A 24,829-nucleotide genomic window follows, 5' to 3' on the forward strand; every position below is an offset into this window, starting at 1 on the left:
AATCCTGAAGAAAAAAGTTCTAAATTTGAAGGTTTAACTAAGTGCAGTAAATATTTCTAATACATCTAGTAATTATAGAAATATTCAGGTGAGCAGCCTGATTATACACAAGATATTTTAAGACTGATTTAAGTATTTTAATACCTGAAAATACCAGCTTTCCTTTCTAGACCAATCGGGAAAAAAATCAGCTTTGGGCTTTATCAGCTTGGCACTGATCATAGATAATGTAAGTTATAATACATGAATGTCAAAAAACAGGAGTAAAAGAAATATCTGAGAACTTGAAGAGATGTGCTATATTTGTCTAGAACACAATGTCTGCTCTCTTCAGAAAATGGGGTTTAGGGAAGATTTACAATTACACTTTTATACAATGGTAATTTTGAATGTATTTGTAAATTTATTTTTTTCAAAATGATGACATAAGCAAAAATTTTACATAGCCTTATTGAATTTACATATTCAAATGAGGCTTTACCAATGATAACGGGGATTAACACAGAGCTAGACAGAACTTGAAGTTTGACTATATGTCAAAGGGTCTAACACCCTATGAGCTACCGAAGATGGACACTTTTTTATTTGAATCCTTCTAAGAATTAAATACGAAAAGCTTTACTAAATTATCGACATATATATATTTACTCCAAATTTTATGTTTAAGGGAATAAGAGTATCTGCAATAGCTCAGTTAACATCAACAGAAAGCTTCAAAAAAGAATTCTGAAAATGGCAGGCAAAATATTTTTTATTGTAGGCAATTATTTCAACTGCATATTCAGCTTTATGTATTATAAATCATGTGGGAAAAAGATCCACATTGCAGTTAAGTTTCCAGTATCTAGCTTTCTTTTTTTTTCTTTTTTGAGCAATGATATTAATGGAATTTCTGCCAGGTTATAAAAATGAGGGCTTTCTTGGGAATTATTTATAATTTCCAAGCTGGATGGCAGAACGCACATAGACACATCGGAAGGTGGATGGCTGGATCTCCCAGTACTGGACTGGGTTGCTGAAAAGGCTTACACCTGAATAAGAGGCCTTTTTTGTGTTGTATCCAGGTGGGCAGAAGTCATTAGACCCAACTGCAGAGATATTGTTGTTATGAAGGTAGACAACCTGCAAAATGAAATAATGGAGAGTGATTATTTTCCTCTAAGTAGACGGGGCCATTCATGTAAATACTTTATTCTTTTCCCTTTATTCTTTATTCTTTATCCTTGACCTTTCCTTTCTCTTACACTCTCCACCCAACCATCAACAAATGCTGCTAGTTTAATCTTCAAAACGTACATGTGACCCAGTCCTCTCCCCGTATCGACTCCTACAACATTGTCCAAAACTGCCATTATCTCCTCCTGGATGTTTGAAGTCATCGTTCCTGCTTCCTCTTCTGCCCTAAAATCAATCTTCCTTCCTTAGTTCATAGAGCAATTATTTCAAAAAAGTAAGCCAAGTTATATATTCTTCCCCTCAACACTCCAGTGCCTTCTTGTCTCATGCCGAATAAAGTCCAAAGTTCTCATATTGGCTCACAAACTTAACAGGATCTGACATCCTTCTGCTCTGACCTCATTTCCCCTTGCTATTCAATCTAACCACTCTGCCCTACTTGTTTTTCCTCTAATAGGAAAATCACAGTCCTTCTTTGGGTTGGCACACATTGTTTCCTCCATGTGAACTGACCTTCTCCAGGATGTCTCTGTGGCTTGCTCCCTCATGTGATTCATGTAACTTTTTCTTACCAAAGACGTCATTCCTGACTATCCTGGGCTGCACTCTTCTGCCTTAATTCACTTCTTTAACTCTTCATAGTAATTATCACTATATAGCTTATTATATATTTGTGTGTTTTGTCTGTATCCTCCTCTAGAATAAAAGCTCCATGAGGAAAGAAACTTGTTCTGTTTGGTTTATGACTGTATCTTCAGTGTCTACTAGAACTGAGTAGGTGTTCAGTAATATATGTTGAATGAATGCATGAGTAAATTCATGCTATTTGACAAGTTGTGTCTCCATGGAATATTGCATTTTGGGGGCAAAGATAAAGTGATGCACATTTTAACAAAATTATACAAAATGAGGAAGTAATATACAGTGAAGAAAAAGTGTACAGGCAGCGTTAGAGTCAAAATAATCACAAACCCTAAGAAACACTGAGTATCAGCATTTGGGATGAACAGACCTAGAAAGTTTAAATGAAAATGCACTATGTGTTACAAATTCTACCTTATGAATATAATTCTACTGTTCAGTAGGATTTTTTCCGAAATGTATTTTATGATTATGTTTAAGATAATGGTAACATGTTCATAGATTTTCCTTGGGGAAATTAAGTATCAGACTTATGAAAAGGACTTTAGAAATGAGTTTTTACTTCTATCACGTACATGTGAATTTTGAAGAGCAAGAAGTGACTTATACAACCAAAGCGAAAATATAGAAAGAGAAAATTTCTAAAGTACATTGTAAAACCTATGAGGTGTTCCCTCATAATAATTAACTTAAACTATTTTTACATCAACCAGAACACTCACTTATATGCAGTGGAAAAGGATCTTGTTTAAGAAAGAGTTTGGAAGGAGAATAGATATCACATAAAAACAGAAGCGAGGGATATTAAGCCAAACAATATGTCCAAGTATTGTTTTTTAATAATTCTCAAACTGAAAATTTCTTTTCATTTGCCATTCTCTAATTACTAGAATAATTAGCAAGAAAGAGGAAACACATTTGGTTAGAGTTTATGACTAATACTGAAGGTGAGAGAAAAAAATATCAAGACATAAAGCAAGTATCAGTCTGTGTAAAAAAGAAAACTCTATTCCCAATTCATTTTATGAAGTCAGTATTTTCTAATATTAAAGCCAGACAAGGGGCGCCTGGGTGGCTCAGTGGGTTAAAGCCTCTGCCTTCGGCTCAGGTCATGATCCCAGGGTCCTGGGATCGAGCCCTGCATCGGGCTCTCTGCTCAGCTGGGAGCCTGCTTCCCCGCCCTCTCTCTCTGCCTGCCTCTCTGACTACTTGTGATCTCTGTCTGTCAAATAAAATAAATAAAATCTTAAAAAAAAAAGAAATAAAAACGGACAAATCATCACACACTTACACATACAGCCTACAATCAGATATTTCATATAAGCATATACAAAAACCTTTAACAAAATATCCAGAAACTGTATCTCATAACATTAAAAAAAAATTCTATACACCGTGACCAAGATGGAGCATGATTTATTCAAGGATGTAAAACTCATTTAGCTGGAAATTAACTTAATATACTATATTAAAAGAATAAAAGACAAAACCACATGATAATCTAAACAGACACACAAAAAGCATTTGAATACACATCCATGATAAAAATTTTCAATAAGTTTAAGAATAAAAGAGAACTTTCTCAACTTGATTAAGAGCATCTACAAATATCTGTAGTTAACATCATGCTGAAATGTAAGAGTTTGAGTGTCTACCTGTGGCAGAAGATGAGATTGAAAATTGACTAGAAAAAGTAAGAGGAATATTTGGGGGGTAATAGAAGTGTTAGAACTGGATTGTGGTGGGAGTGCCTGGGAGGCTCAGTCCCTTAAATGTCTGCCTTCAGCTCAGGCAAGGATCTCAGGGCTTGGGTCAAGTCCAACATCAGGTTCCCTGCTCAAAGGGGAGCCTGCTTCTCCCTCTGCCCATCCCCTGCTCATACTCACTCTTTCTTTTTCTCAAATAAATAAAATAAAATGAAATAAAAAAAGAACTGGATTTTAGAGATGGTTGAAGAACAATATAATTTTGCTAAAAATAACTGAATTATATATATACACACAGAAGACAATAAAGTAGGTGAAATCCTTAGAAGCCTATAAGAAGGGAGGTGGGGGCGCCTGGGTGGCTCAGTGGGTTAAAGCCTCTGCCTTTGGCTTAGGTCATGGTCTCAGGGTCCTGGGATTGAGCCCCGCATCGGGCTCTCTGCACAGTGGAGAGCCTGCTTCCTTCTCTCTCTCTCTGCCTGACTCTCTGCCTACGTGTGATCTCTGTCTGTCAAATAAATAAATAAAATCTTTAAAAAAAAAAAAGAAGGGAGGTGAAATGGATGCATGGATAGACAATTAGAAAAGAAGAACCAAGAGTGAGGCCCTGTGTGAATCCTCATGAGATTTGCTGATATTCAACAAAGATTTCAAAATAGCAATACCATGTTTTATAATTTTTTTCTCTGTGACTCACAATAAGAAACACAATACATGTATTTAGTATATATAAATCTGTGCATTGAAACAAAGTCTCTATGAAATAATTACCATTACATTGATATTTTATTTTCCATTCATTCTAACCCATCTGAGCCTAGCCTATCCTATAAATGTTCTAAATTAACTCATTAAACTTATTTTATGGACTCAGTAATACAACCAGACTAACATTTGAAAAACAGCAATTAAGAAGGTAAAATTGATTATTCTAGGATATAAAAATGAAAACAAAACAACTGCCCCCCCCCCCAGAAAATGCCCATCACCAACAGAATCCTTATGTAAATCATGATGCATTAATCTCATTTGGAATTTTTGTCACAAATGAATTAAAAAAGAAGAGAGGTCAGTAACATATTGACATAACTGACAGCAAGGAAGGGATAAACCTATCTTGAACACCAACCAAAGAAGTGGAAACATTACCAAAATGGCAACTTTATAAAAATTATTTATTTATAATAGAACATCAATGTCAAGGTATAATTTGGTTTTTTTACAAAATTTATTTATTTATTTGAGAGAGAGAGAGAGAGAATGCAAGCACAGTGGAATGGGGCAGAGGGAGAGTGAGAGAATCTTAAGCAGACTCCATGCTGAGCACAGATCGCATGTAGGGCTCGATCTCACAATGGTGAGATCATGACCCAAGCCAAAACCAAGAGTCTAACACCCAACTGACAGTGCCACGCAGGTACTCCAACATATAATTTCTGAATCGTCATGACTGAACTAAGTACCTATGTAAATTTCTGAGACAATTTAAATATGACCTTTAAAGAAACTGAAAAATTATATAAAACAAGCAAATACATAAAATTTATGAATAACCCCCTTATTAATTTTTTAAATAAAAAAATTGAATAATGTATTTGTTCTAGTTCCTCAAAGTAACAATGGAAGTCTTATGCTATTATGTGTGAAAATATTATTATTATTTAAACTAATGACATGCCATACATTTATAGATTTACAGATTAGAAAGCTCTGTTACCATAGTGGACCCCTGGATATCTTCTTATTCTTATGAATGTACTATAACTCAATAACCTATATAAAGTTAACTCAGTCACACTGCCAGCTAAATATTCCCTTTGACCTACGTGACATCTGTTGAAGCTAAAAGTTATAACTGCTATTTTATTCCATATCTATGGTTCACAGATTATACCATCTTTTTCAATCAGTATGTTTCTGTTACAGTGATCTATGACTTCAAACTATCTTGCCTGCTTCATTAAAAATATTATATTTTGGAAGTCAGCACTATAACTAGTTTAAGGTAACAGTCTTATTTAAATAAATAATACTTTAGACCTATGTTTTTCAGGATGCCTTGGTGGCTCAGTGGGTTAAAGCCTCTGTCTTCAGCCCAGGTCATGATCCCAGGGTCTTGGATGGAGCCCTGCACTAGGCTCCTTGCTTAGCAGGGAGCCTGCTTCTCCCTCTACCTGCTTCTCCCCCGACTTGTGCTCTATGTCTCTGACAAATAAATAATAAATAAAATCTTTTAAAAAAATAAACTTGTGTTTTTCATGAAACCAGAATGAACATTTATGTGGAAACATTAAAAACAACTTCCTGCAAAAAGATTTGTAAGCAGAGCTTCCCTTCCTGCCCGCCATCATCCCAGTAGGGAGGGTTTGCCCCCTAGAGACCCCTCACACTATTTAGCAGTACTGCATTACCTGGATGTACTTATGCTCCGCCAGTCCACCAGGTACTTTGATCAGCTTGTTGTTGTCCAGGTGAAGCTCCCTCAAATGAGGAGTGTTGGCTAGCGTGCCATTGTCAACGGCAGAAATGCTGTTAAAACTCAGCCCCAACCTGCGAAGGAAAGCAGAAATGAATGCGCGCCTCCTCACAGGCGCTGGGTGATTTACCCAGTCAATGGGAAAGGACATTCTTTGTTTTCAGCCTTAGTGTTCTCTTTGCCTAGAATGTTTTTTGCAACCTTCCCGAGCTCGGAGAGAGCCCATGTGTTCTCAAATTCCCAGCTTGGAGTCACTCTCTTTGAAACCCTTCTGACAGGCATCCTCTAGTAAATGTTCCTGTTGTCTCCCTCTTAAAAAAAACTCAAGGGACTAATGACTTGTGTGTCACTCCTAGAGAAAAGTGACTGTTTTGTGGCATACACAGTATGAACACAGAGTTTGTTATGATCAATGAAGAGCTGTCAAATTGATTTCTCTGTATAATGAATATAATGAATTCACTTCAGAGAAAACGAAAAGGACTACTATTATCATTTTGGTCACTGTGGAAATAAAAGGTAGAAGGATCTAATGAATCCATAAACACACCTGCCAGGAAGGTTAACAGAATTAGCATCTTGCTTTTGTTTGGATTTTATCAATGACCACCTGTTAATATCAGAATTTGCCTGGTGCCAACATTCCTGGCTACTGGCCTTGATCTCTGACCTAAGTTGTCTCTTTCTTGGCCCCTGACATTTCTTATACAATGCCACTCAAAGATTTGGGTTGCATTTTTTTAATTAAATGCATGAAAGGTCAAAGTTCTGCAGCTGTGAGGTATCTTCCTAGTAAATGGGATTCAAAAGGCAGAGGTCGACTCGGAGATAAGGTTAATGTATTTGGCATTCTGGGGCTGCGTGACTCTGTCAAAACCGGGGTGCTGCCAATCCAAGAAGGCAGAGAGGGGATATCAGGGATGAGACAACAAGGTAATGAAAGAGAGCCAGAATCTAGCTCCAAGAGAAAGAAGAGGAAATGGGGCGCCTGGGTTAAGCCGCTGCCTTAGGCTCACGTTGTGATCTCAGGGTCCTGGGATCGAGCCCCGAATCGGGCTCTCTGCTCAGCAGGGAGACTGCTTCCCCCATCTCTCTCTCTGCCTGCTTCTCTGCCTACTTGTGATCTCTCTCTGTCCAATAAATAAATAAAATCTTAAAAAAAAAAAAAAAGAGGCAGAGTCTACTGGGATCATTCAAATGTTGTGGAATAGGCTTGGGAACCATCTGTAGGACGCTTTTTGCCTGCCTTCAGCTTGTTTTGATCTTTGGGTCCTTTTGGGATTTCGATTTTGGTTTACCTGACCAATGTCTTTCGATTTTAATCATGGCTTGATATTTGAAATAATTGAGATCATAATATATTGATTTTAGGCTATTAGTAAAATAGTTGGTTTATCTTAGTTATGGATTATTGGCTTGACCTCTTGGCTGAGAACATTTTTCCCCCCCCAATCTCAGACATTTATCTCTAGTTTCTGGTCTTTTCTTTTCTATTATAGAAAGATGTCTTCTATTCCTTACAACACTTCAAGTCCCATTTTCAATTTGGAACTAATTCAGTTTCAGAACATGATAATCCTAATAATTGATTCAAAGAAACTTCACTTTTCTCATGGTTTACTTAGATATTCAATCAATAAATGTTTTTGAGGACCTACCATGTTCACAATATTATCCTAGGTTTATGAAGGCAGAGGACTCAAGGCTCAAAAACCATTATTCTTTCCATCAAAGATTAAAATCCACTCAGGGAGATGATCATAGATGTATACATGTATAACAGAAGGGAGGTGTGCCTGAAAACCATCTCATATTTTTGGAGAGAGGCATATACTATTTTCTTTCCACTTGTTTCTAATAACTAATTGGAATATTTGCCCTGAAACACTGTTTCAAGATCAGGGGTGGCTGCTTTTTCCTTCTTTTCACAGTTTTGATGCTCAACACCAAAATACCTTTCATGTTCCAACATCAGTGAAGAATAAACAACACGAGGATGTGATGGTTTCATAGACAGATTTTTCAAGGCTTGATTCCAAAAGGAAATTTGTTTGATAAATTTGAGTCAGAAAAGCTTGCTTGTCCACTTGAGTCAGTCTGTTCCATTTAATGAATGGAATTTTTTAAAAATCTCCGTACCACTTTCATTACAAAATGAATTTTTCTTCTAAAAAGGTACAGATATTATTAATGATTTACCATATTTGGAATTAGATTATTGTTCATCTCCACTATTACTACTGCAACTACTACTTGCCATCCTAAAGATCATTCTATAAAATAGGCAATGCAACTTGTCTTCCTACATCGTTCTGTAGCTAGAGGGACCGAATCACAAAGAAGGGTCAGTGATGCCTAATACTCTTTCAAAATATATTTGCTGTATTAGAGACTGTAATTCAAGTATCTTTAGATAAATTATTTCTTTTTTTTTTTTAAGATTTTTATTTATTTATTTATTTGTCAGACAGAGATTACAAGTAAGCAGAGGGGCAGGCAGAGAAGAAGGGAAGCAGACTCCCTGCTAAGCAGAGAGCCCGGTGTGGGGCTAGATCCCAGGACCCTGGGATCACCACCTGAGCCAAAGGCAGAGGCTTTAACCCACTGAGTCACCCAGGTATCCCTAGATAAATTATTTCTTATCACTGGAGACACCAGGGTAAGAAAGGACAGCTAGAATCACAGGTACAGGCTCAAATTAACCCTTATCATCCACTGGCTCACTGGAAATCGCCACAGAAATGAGAAAAGATGTATTATACATCATCTGGTCTTAGCTAATTCTCAAGGATAAATGATATATTTTATATTTATTTATCTATGATAAAATTTTTAAGATAAAATAGGAGTGAGTCAATTTGGCATAACACCGTGCTCCTTTGTAAGAACATTCTGTAATACCATTCAAGAGCCCAGTGTTTCTTGAAGATAAAGCAAATAGTTTGCAAGCATTCCCTTTTTTTATTACTTAACCAGATTGTTAATGTAGAAAGGTTAAAGTTAGACTAGAAAGCAGAAAAGGAACAAATGATTATCTATCAGGGGAAAAAAAAGTTAATTTTTTGTTAAAAAAAAATTTCTTTTGTTAGACTACGCTAGATGTCCAGAGACATTTTAAACTCTTCAAAGAACAGAAGTGAGAGAATCTCATTATAATTATTCCAATACCATAGAGTGGGATGCCCAGTATGTCCATGATCTTGTAACTTTCATTTTAAGGCATTTTCAAATTCTGAACACTGTTATAATTTACTTGACCTTCCGTTTAATGCAACTAAGTTAGAACACATTGAAGGAACATACTGACTTAATCAGTCACCAGGTACATAAGATATGTCTTAATCTAAAAACAATATGGTAGATAATCTTCATGGTTATGGTAAGTATGCTATTTCATTGTTTTTTATTTTATTTTATTTTATTTTTTATAAAGATTTTTATTTATTTATTTAACAGACAGAAATCACAAGTAGTAAGAGAGGAAGGCACAGAGAGGTAGGCACAGAGAGAGAGAGAGGGAAGCAGGCTCCCCACTGAGCAGAGAGCCCGATGTGGGACTCGTTCCAAGGACATTGGGATCATGACCTGAGCCAAAGGCAGAGGCTTAACCCACTGAGCCACCCAAGTGCCCCTTCATTATTTTTTAAAGAAGCAATTGGGCCTGCTGAGGTCTGAGTTTGTTAGGGCCAACAACTAAAACAGTCAGCAACCACCCACTGTGTTTCTAATTCGGAACATGCAAGCACTTTTACATCTGGCCATTCTATTGATAAAAGGTCATGAAAGAATATTATTACTTAGCCAGATTATTCAGTCCTTTCAGGCTGGATGCATCAACTTTGGTGATTTTGTTGCCTTCCAGATGTAATTCAGTAAGGGAAGGAGGAAGACCTGGAATAGAGAAATGCAGAATGTTAAATTACAGGATGTATACGGACTTAACGAGCAGTAGGCCACCAATTTGCTGAAAGACACAGAGCTCCAAAGGATTTGCTTTTCATCTTTTCCATCAGTTTTGCTTTCTATCTTTTTCTTCATCTCTTTCATAATAATAGATGCTTTGGGAAGTAGGACAAGCAATTTTTACTTTTCTTGTAGATTGATTTTAACAGAAATGTGGACTATCTTTATCACGTAGTAGATTTTTGTCCTGGTAACTGTTAGGAGACTGTCATAGAACTGAAGTCAAACCCTGAATCTCATTAATCTCCTCCACCTTTGTTACTAAGCTAATACTGTCACTGATAAAAGACCACAAAGGTAAAACGAGATAAGCATTTGAACTATAACAGAAAAATTATTTGTAAGTTAAACCTATATACAAATTTAATGAAGTATTTCAGTAATGAGTCTCATTAATAATGAAAACTTCATGGGGCATCTGAGTGGCTCAGTGGGTTAAAGCCTCTGCCTTCAGCTCAGGTCATGATCCCAGCGTCCTGGGATCAAGCCCCACACTGGGCTCTCTGCTCAGCAGGGAGCCCGCTTCCCCCTCTCTCTGCCTGTCTCTCTGCCTACTTGTGATCTCTCTCTCTCTGTCAAATAAATAAATAAATAAAATCTTAAAAAAAAAAAAAAACACAGAAAAAAACCCTAACAATTCATAAACCGCGTTGGCCTTAGTCTTAATGGGCTTTTTCACATTAAAAAACAAACAAATGAAACAAAACTCAAATGCCTCTACAACGTGGATGTGTAGAAAGAGCTAAAGCTGACTTGGACCTTTTAAATCAAGACTGTTTCTTTACACAAGAGAAATGCAGAGGCCTAGAATCAAGTGATCGGCCATATGTAGAACACCTGGGGAAATAATTTTAAATCCAAAGTATCCGTGAAACCTCTGGGTAGTACTTCTCGAAAGGCTATGATTTCTAAACATTTAGTAATATTAATATAAAAGTTTAAATATTTTATTTTCATTTCCTCCTGCCATCTGAGGATATATGATGCTTTTATATGGCTTTTTAAAGAGCATATTGTTCCACTTACAAGAATAGCCACAACTACAAAGAAAAGAGCAAATCAGTTACATGTCAAACTAACATCTGCTTAGCAGAGAGTGTTGGTTATCTGTCCGTAAGGAAAAAAGTTGGGAAACTGTAGGTTATGTTTGGTAAGAAAATTTTCATGGCACACCCCTGAATTCTGTCCATATCATCTCTTTAATGTAAAAGTTTAGTCCATATTTGATTTGAACTTATTGTTTGTTTCTCTACAGCATGATGTTTTGTGGGGGAAATGCTAAGCTACTCACGGAAAGTCCGTCATGTAGCAAACACGGATACTGGCACTTTTTCTAGCTTAGCTCATTTAACTTTTTCAGTTTACAAATTATTTTTTGTGAACCTCCCTTCTATAGATGAAGAAGCAGAGACTCCAAATTACAAATTTGGAGGTTATCTAGCTGCCACGTGGGGAAGTAATATGATCCCAGACGGTCAAAGAGAGTTCAAATAGCATGCTTTTAACTGAAGGGAATGAAATGGAGACAGTGTAGGAAAAGCAAGAGGGACTTAACTCCTGAAAGCCACTGGTCTGAGGCCAAGGTTAAAAGTTTCCATAGGCTTAGAGACAAATACCTCCTTCTGGGAAAATGAACGAATGAAATAATAGTCGTTAGGAGTAATGGGTGTCTGGGCAAAATTAGAAGTAACAATTTAAAGCCTGCTTGTACAAGTATTATTATTTTCCAGGACCCCTAAAAGAATGTCAACCATGGAGAAAGACATCCTGTGATTGTCTTGTGTCCACTGAGAAGTAATGACCACAAGTTAATGACCGTGGGATTGAAGAATGCTTCCCTACTCTCTTTCCGTCCTCTGGAAAAGTGGCTTTTCTATTCTTTGCACAAGACCCCTTCCTCTTTCCATTCGGCTCCCTTGCAGGTATGCTATCTCTAATAAACTCCACCAGCATTCTTTGTCTTGAGTCTGGTGTTCATTTTCATGGCATGGAGGCTCAAGAACCTGGTCTTGGGGTCTAGTAGCAAAATCACAAGTGAGTCATTCTTATGACTAAATACCAGGAGACCACAGTCACTCTTGGAATAAGGGATTTCAACCTCCTGAATCTCCTTAGAATAAATAAATGTGGATTTTTAAAATATTCCTATATGTAATGAATGAATGAATATATAAAACAAAGCAATTGAATACATATCTTTTCTTCCCTATCACCACGAAAAGATGTTTTTAAAAATGTACTGTCTCTAGAACAACAATCATCATCGTGTCCATAACCCTACCTACTTTCTAAGTGTCTTCCCTTCTACAGCATCAGTTTCCCAAAAGGGAAGTGATAGCCACGAGAAAGTTTGACAGTGGAAGAAAACTGCAATAGGATAGAGAGAGGCAAATTTATCAAGAATACCATAATCATTTGCCACTGTAGCAATATTTAGCTAAGAACCTATACTCTGCCTCCTTTTTTTCCCCCTTTCGTTTCCCTTCCCATTTTTAAGGTAAATATATTAAGAGCTTACTTTGGGCCAGCTACAATGTTTGCACATTATGCGTCTTATTTGTGTTTATTAATCCTCACAAATATCCTAGAAAACAGGTATCATTAACAAATCCATTTCACAGCAAAACTGAGGTTTGGAGATGTGCAAAAATTAGCCTGAAGTCACAGAACAACTAAGTGGCAGAATCAGACCTTCCAACCATGTGGTCTACATGGAAAATACATAACTGTCCACTTCACTCCACTGCCATGTGTTTCCATCATTGATGGTAGGTAGTGTATGGACATTAAGACTCCCAGAGGATGGTCCTTAAGGGCATAAGGCATAAGGGTCAAGCCTAGGAAAAGCAGACTTATCTGTTTTGTTGGCATAAATATGCATAGGCAGGAGTACTTAAGTTGGCAGCAGAGTACAATGGTCATGCCCATGAACTCACGTCAGCACAGCACAGTCCTGACTTGGCCACTTCCTAGCCCCAGGACCTTGGGCACGATGTACTTCGTGTCTTTAAGCTTCATTTTCCTCATTTATTAAGTAGGTATGATAATATTACTATAGAGGAATGGTTTGAAATTCATAGCAAAGAATCCATAAAAAGCCTTCAGCATGATACTTGGTATTAGTAAGTGCTTAGCAAAACTTCGTTACTATAATTTTTATAGTAAGTGTTTAATACATAAAAGTAAGCTAGAGATGGTGAGAAAAGAGCACCTAGAGTAAGGAGGAGAAATAGCAAATACAGATCACTAAGTGATTATTTTGGAGGACGCATTAAGAAGGAGAGCAAAATCAAGGACTGTGTTTAATGCAAGTCATTTGGCAGCATGAAGTAGTGGAAAAGACCCCGACTTTAAATTCCAGCTTTTCTACTCCATTTCCTACCGCTCTATAGCTTTGGGCATTGCATATATTACATGTGTACATGTAATATATAAAAATATAATTTAAATTTTAAAATATTATTAAAATATAAAATATATTAAAAATATAAATATATACACATCTGCACTTGAGATAATATTAATATATATAACATAAAATAAACATAGATATAGATATGTACACCTCTGCACTGGGAATTTAAAAAAAAAAAAAAAGAATAAAACCACTTGTTATGATGCAACAAGTTGGAGGCCCAACATGAAGGTACTTCATACACTGTAGATCAATATCTACCTATCTATCATCTATCTGTCTATCTATCTAATCTGTACCAGCAGTTACTATTATAGGCATAAAACATCTTCTGTAGCAAAAAGACTGTGGAGAGAGCAAGGGATGGTAAGAAACCATTCTATGGAATATGTCTTCTTGGAAGCTGAGTTTCTGTGGAAGTACAGTGAAGGGTAGTGGTTTTCTGTGGGCAAGAACCTACATTTTGTACCCAGTCCAAGAACGAGATATCTAAGCTGAGAAAGGGCCAGATGGAGGGGAAAATTTGAGAATATAGAGGGGCTTTTGTGACACTAAAACCCTGGAGCAGGGAAAATGTGAGAATTAGAGGAATTGCTTTTTTTGGTGAGTTGATTTCTTTTCTGATTCACAAAGATTGGCTTCCTTGCCTCCCCCAGGGAACCCTTAGCATGAGGCCGTGTGATGACTGCTGCTGACCTGTCTGGCTTTGCTCTGATGATAAGCTCCTTGAAGTCAGGTAATAGACCCTATTCATTGTCCTGTCTCTGGTGTTTGGTACTTTGCCTAAGCAAAATGAGTGTCAAAATAATTTTAAGAAATAATAAAAGGTAATATTAATTTATTACTTATTTGAATACCAGATATTTCTCTAATTAGTTATTTAATTTTAAGACAAACTAATGCTATTACACATTCATGAATAAAGAAATTGAGGCAGGGGCACCTGAGTGGCTCAGTTGGTTAAGTGGCTGCCTTTGACTCAGGTCATGATCCCAGGGTCCTGGAATCGAGCTCTTCATAGGGCTCCCTGCTCAGTGGAGAGCCTGCTTCACCCTCTCTCTCTGCCTCCTGCTCTGCCTACTTATGCTTTCTCTCTCTGTCAAATAAATAAACAAAATATTTTAAATATTTTAAAAATATTTAAAATATTTTAAATATTTTAAATATTTTTAAAAATAAAAAAATTGAGGCATAAGTATTGAATAAACTTGTCCAAGGCCTTAGAGCCAATTAGGGACAAACTGAACTCAACCATACAGACCAAAATCCCCACTCTACAACATACAACAGGCACTATCATATAAGAGCATGACCTCTGTGGCTGCTCTTACTCATAAGGCCTGAGATGTCCTATGATGGAAAGGAATTCACTAAAAGATTGCAGACTCAAGTAAAAATTGGCTCAAGGTACATCATGTATCTTCTTTTTTAATGCCACTAAGGCATTCTGTTTTTTAAATAATTGTACATTTGTCTTATCACAATTCTTCTCTTTTATCACAATTATTTAACATGAAATCATTGTGTGTTGTTATATCTTAGAAGAGACTTAATAGGTAGAAGGGTCTAGCCATCTCTACTGTGGGCCTTGATGGCCCAGGAGTCATCTAGGCTCAAAAAAAAAAAAAAAACACTTCCAAGGGTAAACAATTTACCAGCAATAACATTGGCTACTTCAGTCACAATTTAAATTTCCAAAACAATTTTTTTTAAATGTTAAAGTTTTAAGATTTAGTTGTTCAGACTGCTTTAGAGAGTTTTCTTTCACCTTGAGGGATGGCAGTTATATTGGTGTCAGCAATGCGGATATAGGACAGCTTCTTCATTCCCTGGAAGGCTCCATTTTCAATTCCCGAGCTCTTCAGTGGGTTGGTGCCCAGTTCTACAAATGCAATAAATACAAAGCTTTAGCAGACAACATTAGGATATTGCAAATCAGAGTAGGGTCTGCTTCAATTTTTTAAGATTTTAAGGATTTTAAGAGAAATTAGGGTTGATAACAACTTGACTGAGAAACCAAAGAGAAATTAAAGGATACACTCTTCAAAGGGATATCAAACTGAGGCAAAATTTTCTTTTTTTAAAACAAACAACAAACACAATAAGAAAACAAAAATTTATGGAAAAAGCAATAGTGATGAAAACAATAACAAGAAGATTATTTAAAGTACATATACAGGATTGCACAGAAATCAACAAAAACACGTGATAATAAGTCACACTTATTATGGTGTTATTACTTTCCTGAGATGAATTAAAATATGAAATAATTTGAAATATTAGCATCTTGTAAGCCAATTATAAAATCATCATTTTTACCACACATGGAGCAAAACGTTAGAACACATTGTTTAAAGTGAGTGATTTACAGATGTTCAGAATAGAAGCAATTCCCATGATGGAAAGGTATCCCCACATATCTCTAATCAATCACTACCTAATTCCATCTCATATCTTGGGCATACAGTAGGGTGACTTTGGCCCTAGAACTTCTCCACATTCTCAGATCCTCGAGGACGAGACACAAAAACATTGTAAGGTACGATTCCAAATCTCATTTCTGCCGATTTTGCTACTGTTACTCCTACAGGCTAAAGATATGTAAGCTCTGGCTGGTCTACCTCCTGCAGCTATAGCTTACTTGGAATCTTCTAAGGTGGACCTTCAATCCTGGCCTTAGAGTTTTAAGAATATCTGTACCTATGACGATCATCTGGTTCAGTCCATTGAACACAGCTTTCCGCACTTTGGTGATCTCATTCTCATGGGCACGCAGCTCCTGAAGAGTTTTGGGCATTTTTTCTGGCAATTCCTTCAGATGATTCTTGGATAGATAAAGCCGTTCCAATTTCAACAAAGGTGTGAATGCTCCAGGGCTGATTTTGTTAATTTTGTTGTTGACAAGAATCAACGTCTATAGATAATGAACAAAAACGACACTTTAATTTCAACTCTCTCTCTATATATATATATCTATATATATATATAGATATATATATATATATAGCAAGAAATTAGGAAAAAAAGTCAAATATTATATATATTGCAAGAAATCAGAAAAAATTAAGCAAACGTGACTCTTTCACTTAAGAAGTGTATGAGGATCTGAACATCAGGAGCATCAGGAATAAAGGTGATGAGATATAGGTTATAGGTTATAATATAGATACATAGATAGACACTTAATTTTTAAACAGTTAATACTTCTAAAGATTGAAACTACAAGAGTAACCCGAGATACCAGAAAAGAGTCCAGTGCATCCATCTCCCAGCCTAAAATCCATCTTCATTGACTGCTGCCATGAATTCCAGTACCAAACGGTGACACCAATTTATATTACCACAGCAACGTAAAAGAGTAAAATTTTTGTGCTTTCTTGCAGCCTTATAAATTTAGATCTATTTTTTTCAAAAAGTTTGTCAAATTAGTACACCATGTTGTACCTCATTATAATTTCTTTGCATTTCTTTGTCACTTGAAAGGTTAAATGAATTTCCTTTTGTTCTGCTACTGTTTTCTGTACTTTTTGGAGAGAAAGGATTACCTGATCACAATATTACTCATTTTAGTAAGTTTTAATATATTTTAATAATTGGTCTACAGAAAATAAAGATGTAATTAATATGAAATGCAGAGCTTAAATATATTTTTCTTCTGTTTTTGTCCTTTTTACATATAAAGGTTTTATGTAACCAAATGTGCTAATATATTTGGTAATTCTCAAATTTTTGTTTCTGCAAAATTGCTTCTCATTCATTACTGGTATATGTATAGCTATTGCTGAGCTTATTTTTGGATACCTCTTTCTCTTCCAGTGATATGTATGTCTATAGAACCATGCTTCTTATTATACTAAATCTTCTTATCAATTAATCCTAAGGAATTCAGGATCATTTGAGTATGGTCTAAGAAACCTCATTTTCAATTATAGTGGATTTATGTGCATATATGAAAAGCACAGGAACAAAAAAAGAAAACAATGAGAACTTCCAGATTCAGAAATGCAGGAATACTTTCTGAAGGTAACAGCTGGTTAGTTAACACATGTATATGCTCATGGAGTTCACATTACTTGACTAACTAAAATTCCTTCTAAGTAATAGTTTTTCAGCTAATCCTAAAAGATGATGGGTTGATTAAAACAAAACCCCAGGAAATTCCAATGAATATTACAGAAAATTAAAAAAACACATGAGAGTTAAAGTCATAGGAAATTAATACTAACCAGTAAAATGTCCAGGAAATTAGTAAAAGCTAGAGCCAGAGGAGAGGTTTAAGAGGACTCGCATCATTGAAAGACACCCAAAGTGGCAGATGCTTAATCATGAAGCAAGAGGAGATCTTCTATTGCTATCTATGAAAGACAACTCTGAAAGCTAGATATCATTCAATGCATTCAACATGGTCTGAAAATCTGATTATTTTATGTTAAATATCAAAACCTAGTATGAAGAATCACCCTGATGATCTATTATCTGCCATTTCCGCTAATAAAATATCGTCTTTTTTAAACTAGATAATAACTAGATGATGTCTCTACCTGTGAGCATGCCACCGTAGTGTCTGCTATTAAGTCTTGGGGGTTGTGTGACATTTGCCCCAATTATTTCTTCAGTACAGTGAGAATAATAATAGCATCTACAGGGCATACATGATAATGTATATAGATTTATTTGCAAAGCACCTTTCAAATGGCAACATTCCTACTCTCAAATTTTAAAAAAAATTGTAACATAAATAAACTCTGTAAATTTTAGTCATAATGAGGTAAAATCTTAAGACCTATATGAATTAGAATTTCACATAAAACAGATCCATAGGTAAGGCAGCTCTTTCTGCCATTGGTCCTGTCCCCATGCTTTAATAAAACCACCTTAAAGAAAAATCCACAGGTGAAAAAAAGTTAATTGCGTATATAGTATTGCTTAAAGATGGTTGATATTAGTGCCAAAAAGACACAGTGGTATGTATTTAAGAAAGCACCCTTACAATTATAACAGGCAATGACAAGATGTTGAGATGGGAAAACAAAAGAAAACTAATTCCATTGGCTAATGCAAAAGACCAGCTAAACCAAAGAAAGAGTCAAAGGTGAACCTCAGGTATTCTTTAGGAGATCAGCTGATGAAAAGCAGAAAGCTCTTCCTGTAAACAACCCAAGGTGATCTCCAAATATGGTTCACTATTGACTTGGCCCAGAAAATCCTATAAGATCACACAAATCAGGATGTTCAAATCTTTGTGTTTGCTTTAAGAATGCACATGAAACTGCCTAAGCCATCAAGAGCATGCATATCAGAAAAGCCACCAAGTATCTGAAGGATGTCACTTTGGGAAAGCCATGTGTGCCACCTGGTCCCTACAATGGTGGAGTTGGTAGGTGAGCCCCTGGCCAAACAGTCACTCTTGGACACAGATGGCCCAAAAAGAGTACTAAATTCTTACTGCACATGCTTAAAAATGCAGAGAGTATTGCTGAACTTAAGAATTGTAGATTCTTTGGTCATTGAGCACATCCCAGGGAACAAAGCTCCCGAGATGCAGTGTTGAATTGACAGGACTCACGGCCGATGAACCCCTCCCTGCAGGAGCTCTCCCTGCCGCACTGAGATGATCCTCACTGAAAAAGCAGAAAGATCTTAAACCAGAAGAGGCAGTTGCACAGAGGAAAAAGATATCCCAGAAGATACTGAAGAAACAAAAATTTGTGGCCTGCGAGTCAATTCTGCATAAAACAAATTCAAATAAAAGTAAAAACAGAGAAGAAAGGAAAAGGTAAAAGACAAGCAGAATCAGTTTATCATGACTTTGCAAAGATGGGATAGAAGTCTGAGGAGAAGAGATAAAATTGAAGCACAGCCTCAAAAACCAGGATGACCTACTTCTTTGGTAACTAAAGAAAAAGGGATCTAGCCTGGGAGGTAGGGGAGAGGTGATGAAGAAGGCGACTGGCAATGGAAATGAGTGAAAGCAGGAATAAAAACATTTTCACCACCTTCATCCAAGAAGGAGATCAAAAGAAACAAACTTGCAGTTATAAAGTGTATAAGGACAGGGGAGGTAAGGTACAACATGATGACTACAGCCAACATTGTGGCATGGTATATATAATTGAAGGTTGCTAAGAGAGTAAGCCCTAAAAGTTCTCCTCACAAGGAAAAAAACATTTTTTTCTTTTCATATATATGAAAAATATGAAAAGAATATGAAAAAAATATGAAAAGAAAAAATGTTTGTTTCTTTTTCATATATATATATGAAAAGAAAAAAATGTTTTATATGTATATATGTATGTGTGTATATTATATATATATATAATATTATATATGGTGGATGTTAACTAAACTTATTATGGTGATCATTTTGCAATATATGAAGTCATTATGCTATACATCTTTAAACTTAACACACTGCTGTATGGCAATTATAGTTCAATAAAAGTGGAAGAAAATAATCTTGAAACCTGGCTTAATATGATGTAGTTTTCTCCAAAGTCACTTATATGTGGTTTATATTGCATCAGGTATAGTTTTAAGGAATTATATGGTTACTATCATATTTATAGGCAATTAACGGACTCAATTCACAGTGCTCCTGAGTTTCAGTCTCAACATTTGGCTCTTATTTGTGAGTGACAATGAACGTGCATGACTTATAGTGCGTGACTAAGTAACCTTTCTGTACCTGGATGTCCTCTTCTGTATAAAGGCGTTATTAAGAGTGTCCACCTCAAAAGAATGGTTGTGAAAATTAGTAAGTGAGTGTGTATAGGTATTAAGCCTAGTATATAGTAATTGCTAGACAAGTGTTTACTACTACTCAATCTTTAACAATATTTTATTTTTAGTTAAAAAAAACCTCCCTGACTAGATTTTTTAAGCATGAATTCAAAGGAAATATATTAAATGTTGGCACTATAATATTTAATTTTCCATTATTTCACAGGATAACTGTGTTTTTTGATTACATACGAGTATAAAACTATTCTTGCACAGTATGTACTACTCATCATGTGACACAGAGTCTAAAATGATAAAACTATTGAGAAGAGAGGAAGCGTTCTGTCAAATCCTTTCTATTTTAATCGTTGCTGAAGTTTCACTTCTCGTCCTCCTTTTCATTCAAGTGTGGCTTTCCTGGCTGAAATTATAATGTTTATTTGCATAATAACAAGGATAGAAACTATCATGAACGAAAGAGTAAGAGAAAACTAGCTGTTTAACATCCTCTGAAGAGTTGGAAGCTCTAATAAACTCTTTCTCTCCTCCATGTATACTTTGAAGTAGAAAGAAAGAGATTGCTAAGATGGTAGTTGCCTAAAGCATACAGAGAAAGAAACATGGAAAAGAAAGAACATATTATTACAAATGCCAGATTTAATGACAGTGTCACAGAAACATATATCTTTTATTTAAGGACATGCAGAGTTTAAATAAATTATTTAGATTATACTTAACAATATAGAAAGTTAGGATTAGAGTAAGAGAATTTTCCTCCCTTAAAAAAATTAGCTTTAGGGTAAACTTATAAAAATAAAATGAAGTTTTAAATTTTAGTTCATTGAAAATAATATTAAGTTTTTCTTAATTAATCTTTTAACAGATCCGGTGATAGTTTAAATAGTCAATGACAAACCTTAATAATAAAATTATTAATGGTATCACCATTGTCCCACTCCCAGGGAAAGCATACCATGGAGGCAGAGAAAGGGTGGGTTGAGACTCAGGCCTGGCATCTTAACAGTGAAGATGGATCCCACTGGTTCAAGATTTGAAATCTCTAGCTCAAGCCTTATCCTCACTTTTTCTAGCCTGTCTTTCACTCTAGCCACCTCCTATCTGCTTATTTTCTTCTTTCCTTTCCTTTTGTAGAGAAAAACCCTCTTTTCCTTCTCATCCTTTCAAAATTCTGCTAACCCTCTAAAAAGCCGTTTGTCCCATATTCTCTCACATACTGGTCACTTGATGTAGGATATGTCTGATCTGTCTGAGAGCATTCACTACTTACATTACATTGGTCTCCTATGGTTGGAGATAAACTGACTATGCCATTTTATTTGCCACTTTTGTTTATATTAATTGTTCCACAGATAATCTTAAAATCTTAAGGAAAAAATCTTTACAACCTTCTAAGAATATGGTATATTTTCACCTAGTGGGTGTTTATTGCTTTTCTCACTCTAGCTGTCAGAAAATTGGTATCTAAATCCTGTCCTGATTATATTAGTTCTGTAACATAAGATGACCAGTTTATTTTACATTACATTATTTCCCTTGAATCTATATTTCTTATTCTAAAGCATATCAGCCAGATGTCTTATTTTTATATTTACATGTATTGCCTATTCTTACTATAAATCCCTTCAATTATTTTCTATAATGGTTACAAGAACTAAATGGATCTGAAATTAGAGTTTTCTGTTTATACTCCCAACCTTAAAAATGTATTTCTCTGCTATTCATCATAAGAACCTATAAACTTATCTCTACATACAGGTCAATCATAACTAAACAACTCTCTCCATTGTTTTCGGAAACTTCTAACACTATACATTGCATTTTTTTTTTTTTTTAAAGATTTTATTTATTTATTTGACAGGCAGAGATTACAAGTAGGCAGAGAGGCAGGCAGAGAGAGAGGAGGAAGCAGGCTCCCCGCTGAGCAGAGAGCCCGATGCGGGGCTCGATCCCAGGACTCTGGGACCATGACCTGAGCCGAAGGCAGAGGCTTTAACCCACTGAGCCACCCAGGCGCCCCAACATTGCATTTTTTTTTAAATATTTTATTTATTTGACAGAGAGAGGCACAACGAGAGAGGGAAACACAAGCAGGGGGAGTGGGAGAGGGAGAAGCAGGCTTCCCACTGCGGGGAGCCCGATGCGGGACTTGATCCCAGGACCCTGGGATCATGACCTGAGCCGAAGGCAGAGACCTAATGACTGAACCACCCAGGTGCCCCCTATACATTGTATTTCTAATGTTGAGCAAAACTCTGCTTCCCTGAAATTTCCACTCAATTGTCAAGAGGACAATTCCGTCATCTTACAGTTGAAGCAAGTAAATTCAATTTCTCTTTTCCAGCATGGCCCTTCAAAATTGTCACTCATGACCTCTTTCACTCAGTTTGGGCATCCATATCTCTGTCAATTCTGCCTATCAGACATGGTTTCCAAATTCTTTATCCTCATGATAACCATTCTGTGGATACTCAACAGTTAATGCCCTCCTTAAATGTCTTGCCCAGGACCATACTTAATATTTCAAGAGTGGTCTACCAGAGTAGAATACAGAGACAGTGAGACTTGCAGTATTTATTTTGGACATTGAAGGTTGGCTTATTTATACTAAATGTGCAATGATATTCTGAGGGGAAACTACTTTCTATTTATCTCACAGGTAGAGAGCTGGATTAGAGCATACAGTTTATTAGGATTCTGATCCCCTACCTGAAAAGACAATGCACTTACTCGGACAGAAGGCTTCCTTAGCAATGCTGAACCCTATTTGACAGGGTTGGTCATCCTCCATTTACCACACACCCTCTCCCAACTATAGTTATACTCATTCTTCGTTCTTTGTGAGTTTCCTTTGTGTCCTGGGAAGATAAACTCTGGGGACTACCTTACCCAGATGATCTTGACCCTGGCCCCCAGTTAAGTTCACCTATAGGAGACACAGACAGGAAATAAGGAGGTAAGACTACGGCTCCCCACCTCTTTCAAGGTGGGCTTGGGTGTTTCATAATGCTTCGTTGGTTCCTATATCCCTCTGCAAATCATCCCTTCAGTAATGCCTTCTCTGTGAACACTTTAGAGAGTGCCACCAATTTTCTGCTGGAATCCTGTTTGGTAGACTGGATGTGTGACATAATAGAGTAGAGGTAAGTAAAAATCACAATTAAAGCACAGATACAGATAAGAATGCAATAAGCAAAGTTCTAAATACAAAGCAAGCTATAGATATATAGATATTTGAAGATAGAATTATATTTACTAAGTAAACTACAGATGGCTATCCCTTTTTCTCTTGGTGCTAATCTTTGAGCCTTTACAACATTGGCACCTCTTAGAAAACTAATGAAAGAAGACCAAAGAGATAGACTAATACTAAGTTCAGTAATCCATTTTGTATTTTGCTCCAATATTGAAATGGAATCTCTGGAATCTACCTAGGAAGATAAAGACTTAAATTCATGAAACGTAAGAGAAGACTAAGATATGAAGTATTTTTGAGGATACAAAGACCAAAGATCTATGGGGTAAATGTAAGAAAATTGGCTGATTTTTTTTAGGGGTTAATGAATATGATGCTTTGCTCCCCTCTCACCCCCTAAATAGAGGATTTAATAAATGCCTCTATGCTTATTTATTACCATATAGTACTCCTAGCCTTGTTTTGAAGAATCCTGTGAGTCAGATCTTGTTACAACTCAAAAACAAACAAACAAACACAGAACTCTTACATGAAGGTTCTTCAGGTTCTTGAAGTCCCCATCTTTGATTTCGGTTATTTTGTTGTTTTGCAAGTCAAGCAGCGTAGTGTCAGGGGGAAGATCTTTTGGCACTTTTTCCAGACCTTGTGTGACAGTAAAAGAAATAATGCAGTCAGTAAGAGGGACGCAGGACCACAGAATCACAAAGGATGTGCTCACAAAAAAATCAATGTTGCAATGAAAGTTTTACCACTACCATATTTTTCTTCTTCTAGGAATTACATCGACTATAATTTAAAATATCTGTTTTATCCTTTCCAAAGAAGTCAAATGCTCTATATATTTTTTAAAATTATACACTGACCACATTATTTTTCCCATGTAATTACTTTGCTGTGTAAAACTAAAATTCATATTTTGTAAGAGAGTGGCTGAAAATTCTCAGGGCACATTAAGGTGTTACCTCATTGTTCTTGTTTTAGAAAATAATTCCTTGGATCAGTGTTAAGTGCATGTGATTTCTAAATTTATGCCTTTCTACATAAATGTACCATTTAGTAGAGAAGAGCTTTAGCCAAATCACTGAAGATCCATCTGACCTAACCTACCATTGCCAGAGGGGTACATTCAAAATGCTTCTGTTTCTTCCATTGGCTTTGTTTCATATTGATGTAGGAAGTTAAGCAGAAATTTGATATTCTATTAAAATTCTATCAAATTCATGTGATCTTTTCTGTATTTGAGATTGCATAACATACATCAGAAAAGTTTTTCCACCTCTCCATCGTACTTGAAGCTGAAATTCTTTCATTCACTCAACAAAGCCAATAGAATACCTCCTAGACATCATCAGTTTATCAGGTTCTGAGAACGCAGCATGACCAAGACAGAAATTGCCAACATCCCTGTAGAAAATACAATTAATCTACAGCTTTCAATTAAAAGGAAAACTGTAACAGGGAATGCAATTTTTATGTTGGAAAGATGTCTTTTCAATTTTGAACCTTATGTAAGTGTG

The 24,829-nt window shown here is 36.0% G+C and overlaps 1 protein-coding gene across 2 annotated transcripts in view; it reads right to left on the reverse strand.

The window, feature by feature from the left end:
• Positions 1 to 733: 733 nt before the first annotated feature.
• The window catches only part of DCN (decorin), a 41,925-nt gene continuing 17,829 nt past the window's right edge, over positions 734 to 24,829 (reverse strand). For both annotated transcript variants that reach the window (XM_059186503.1, XM_059186504.1), the window contains exons 3-8: positions 23,842 to 23,954; positions 16,079 to 16,292; positions 15,147 to 15,260; positions 9,798 to 9,891; positions 5,936 to 6,074; positions 734 to 1,122 (exon numbers count right to left, since the gene is read on the reverse strand). In XM_059186503.1, coding sequence (XP_059042486.1) covers positions 928 to 1,122; positions 5,936 to 6,074; positions 9,798 to 9,891; positions 15,147 to 15,260; positions 16,079 to 16,292; positions 23,842 to 23,954 — 869 coding nt within the window. In that variant the 3' untranslated portion in view covers positions 734 to 927. The remainder of the gene's footprint in view (positions 1,123 to 5,935; positions 6,075 to 9,797; positions 9,892 to 15,146; positions 15,261 to 16,078; positions 16,293 to 23,841; positions 23,955 to 24,829) is intronic.

The sequence above is a fragment of the Mustela lutreola genome, chromosome 8, assembly GCF_030435805.1.
Source record: "Mustela lutreola isolate mMusLut2 chromosome 8, mMusLut2.pri, whole genome shotgun sequence".
Taxonomy (NCBI): domain Eukaryota; kingdom Metazoa; phylum Chordata; class Mammalia; order Carnivora; family Mustelidae; genus Mustela; species Mustela lutreola.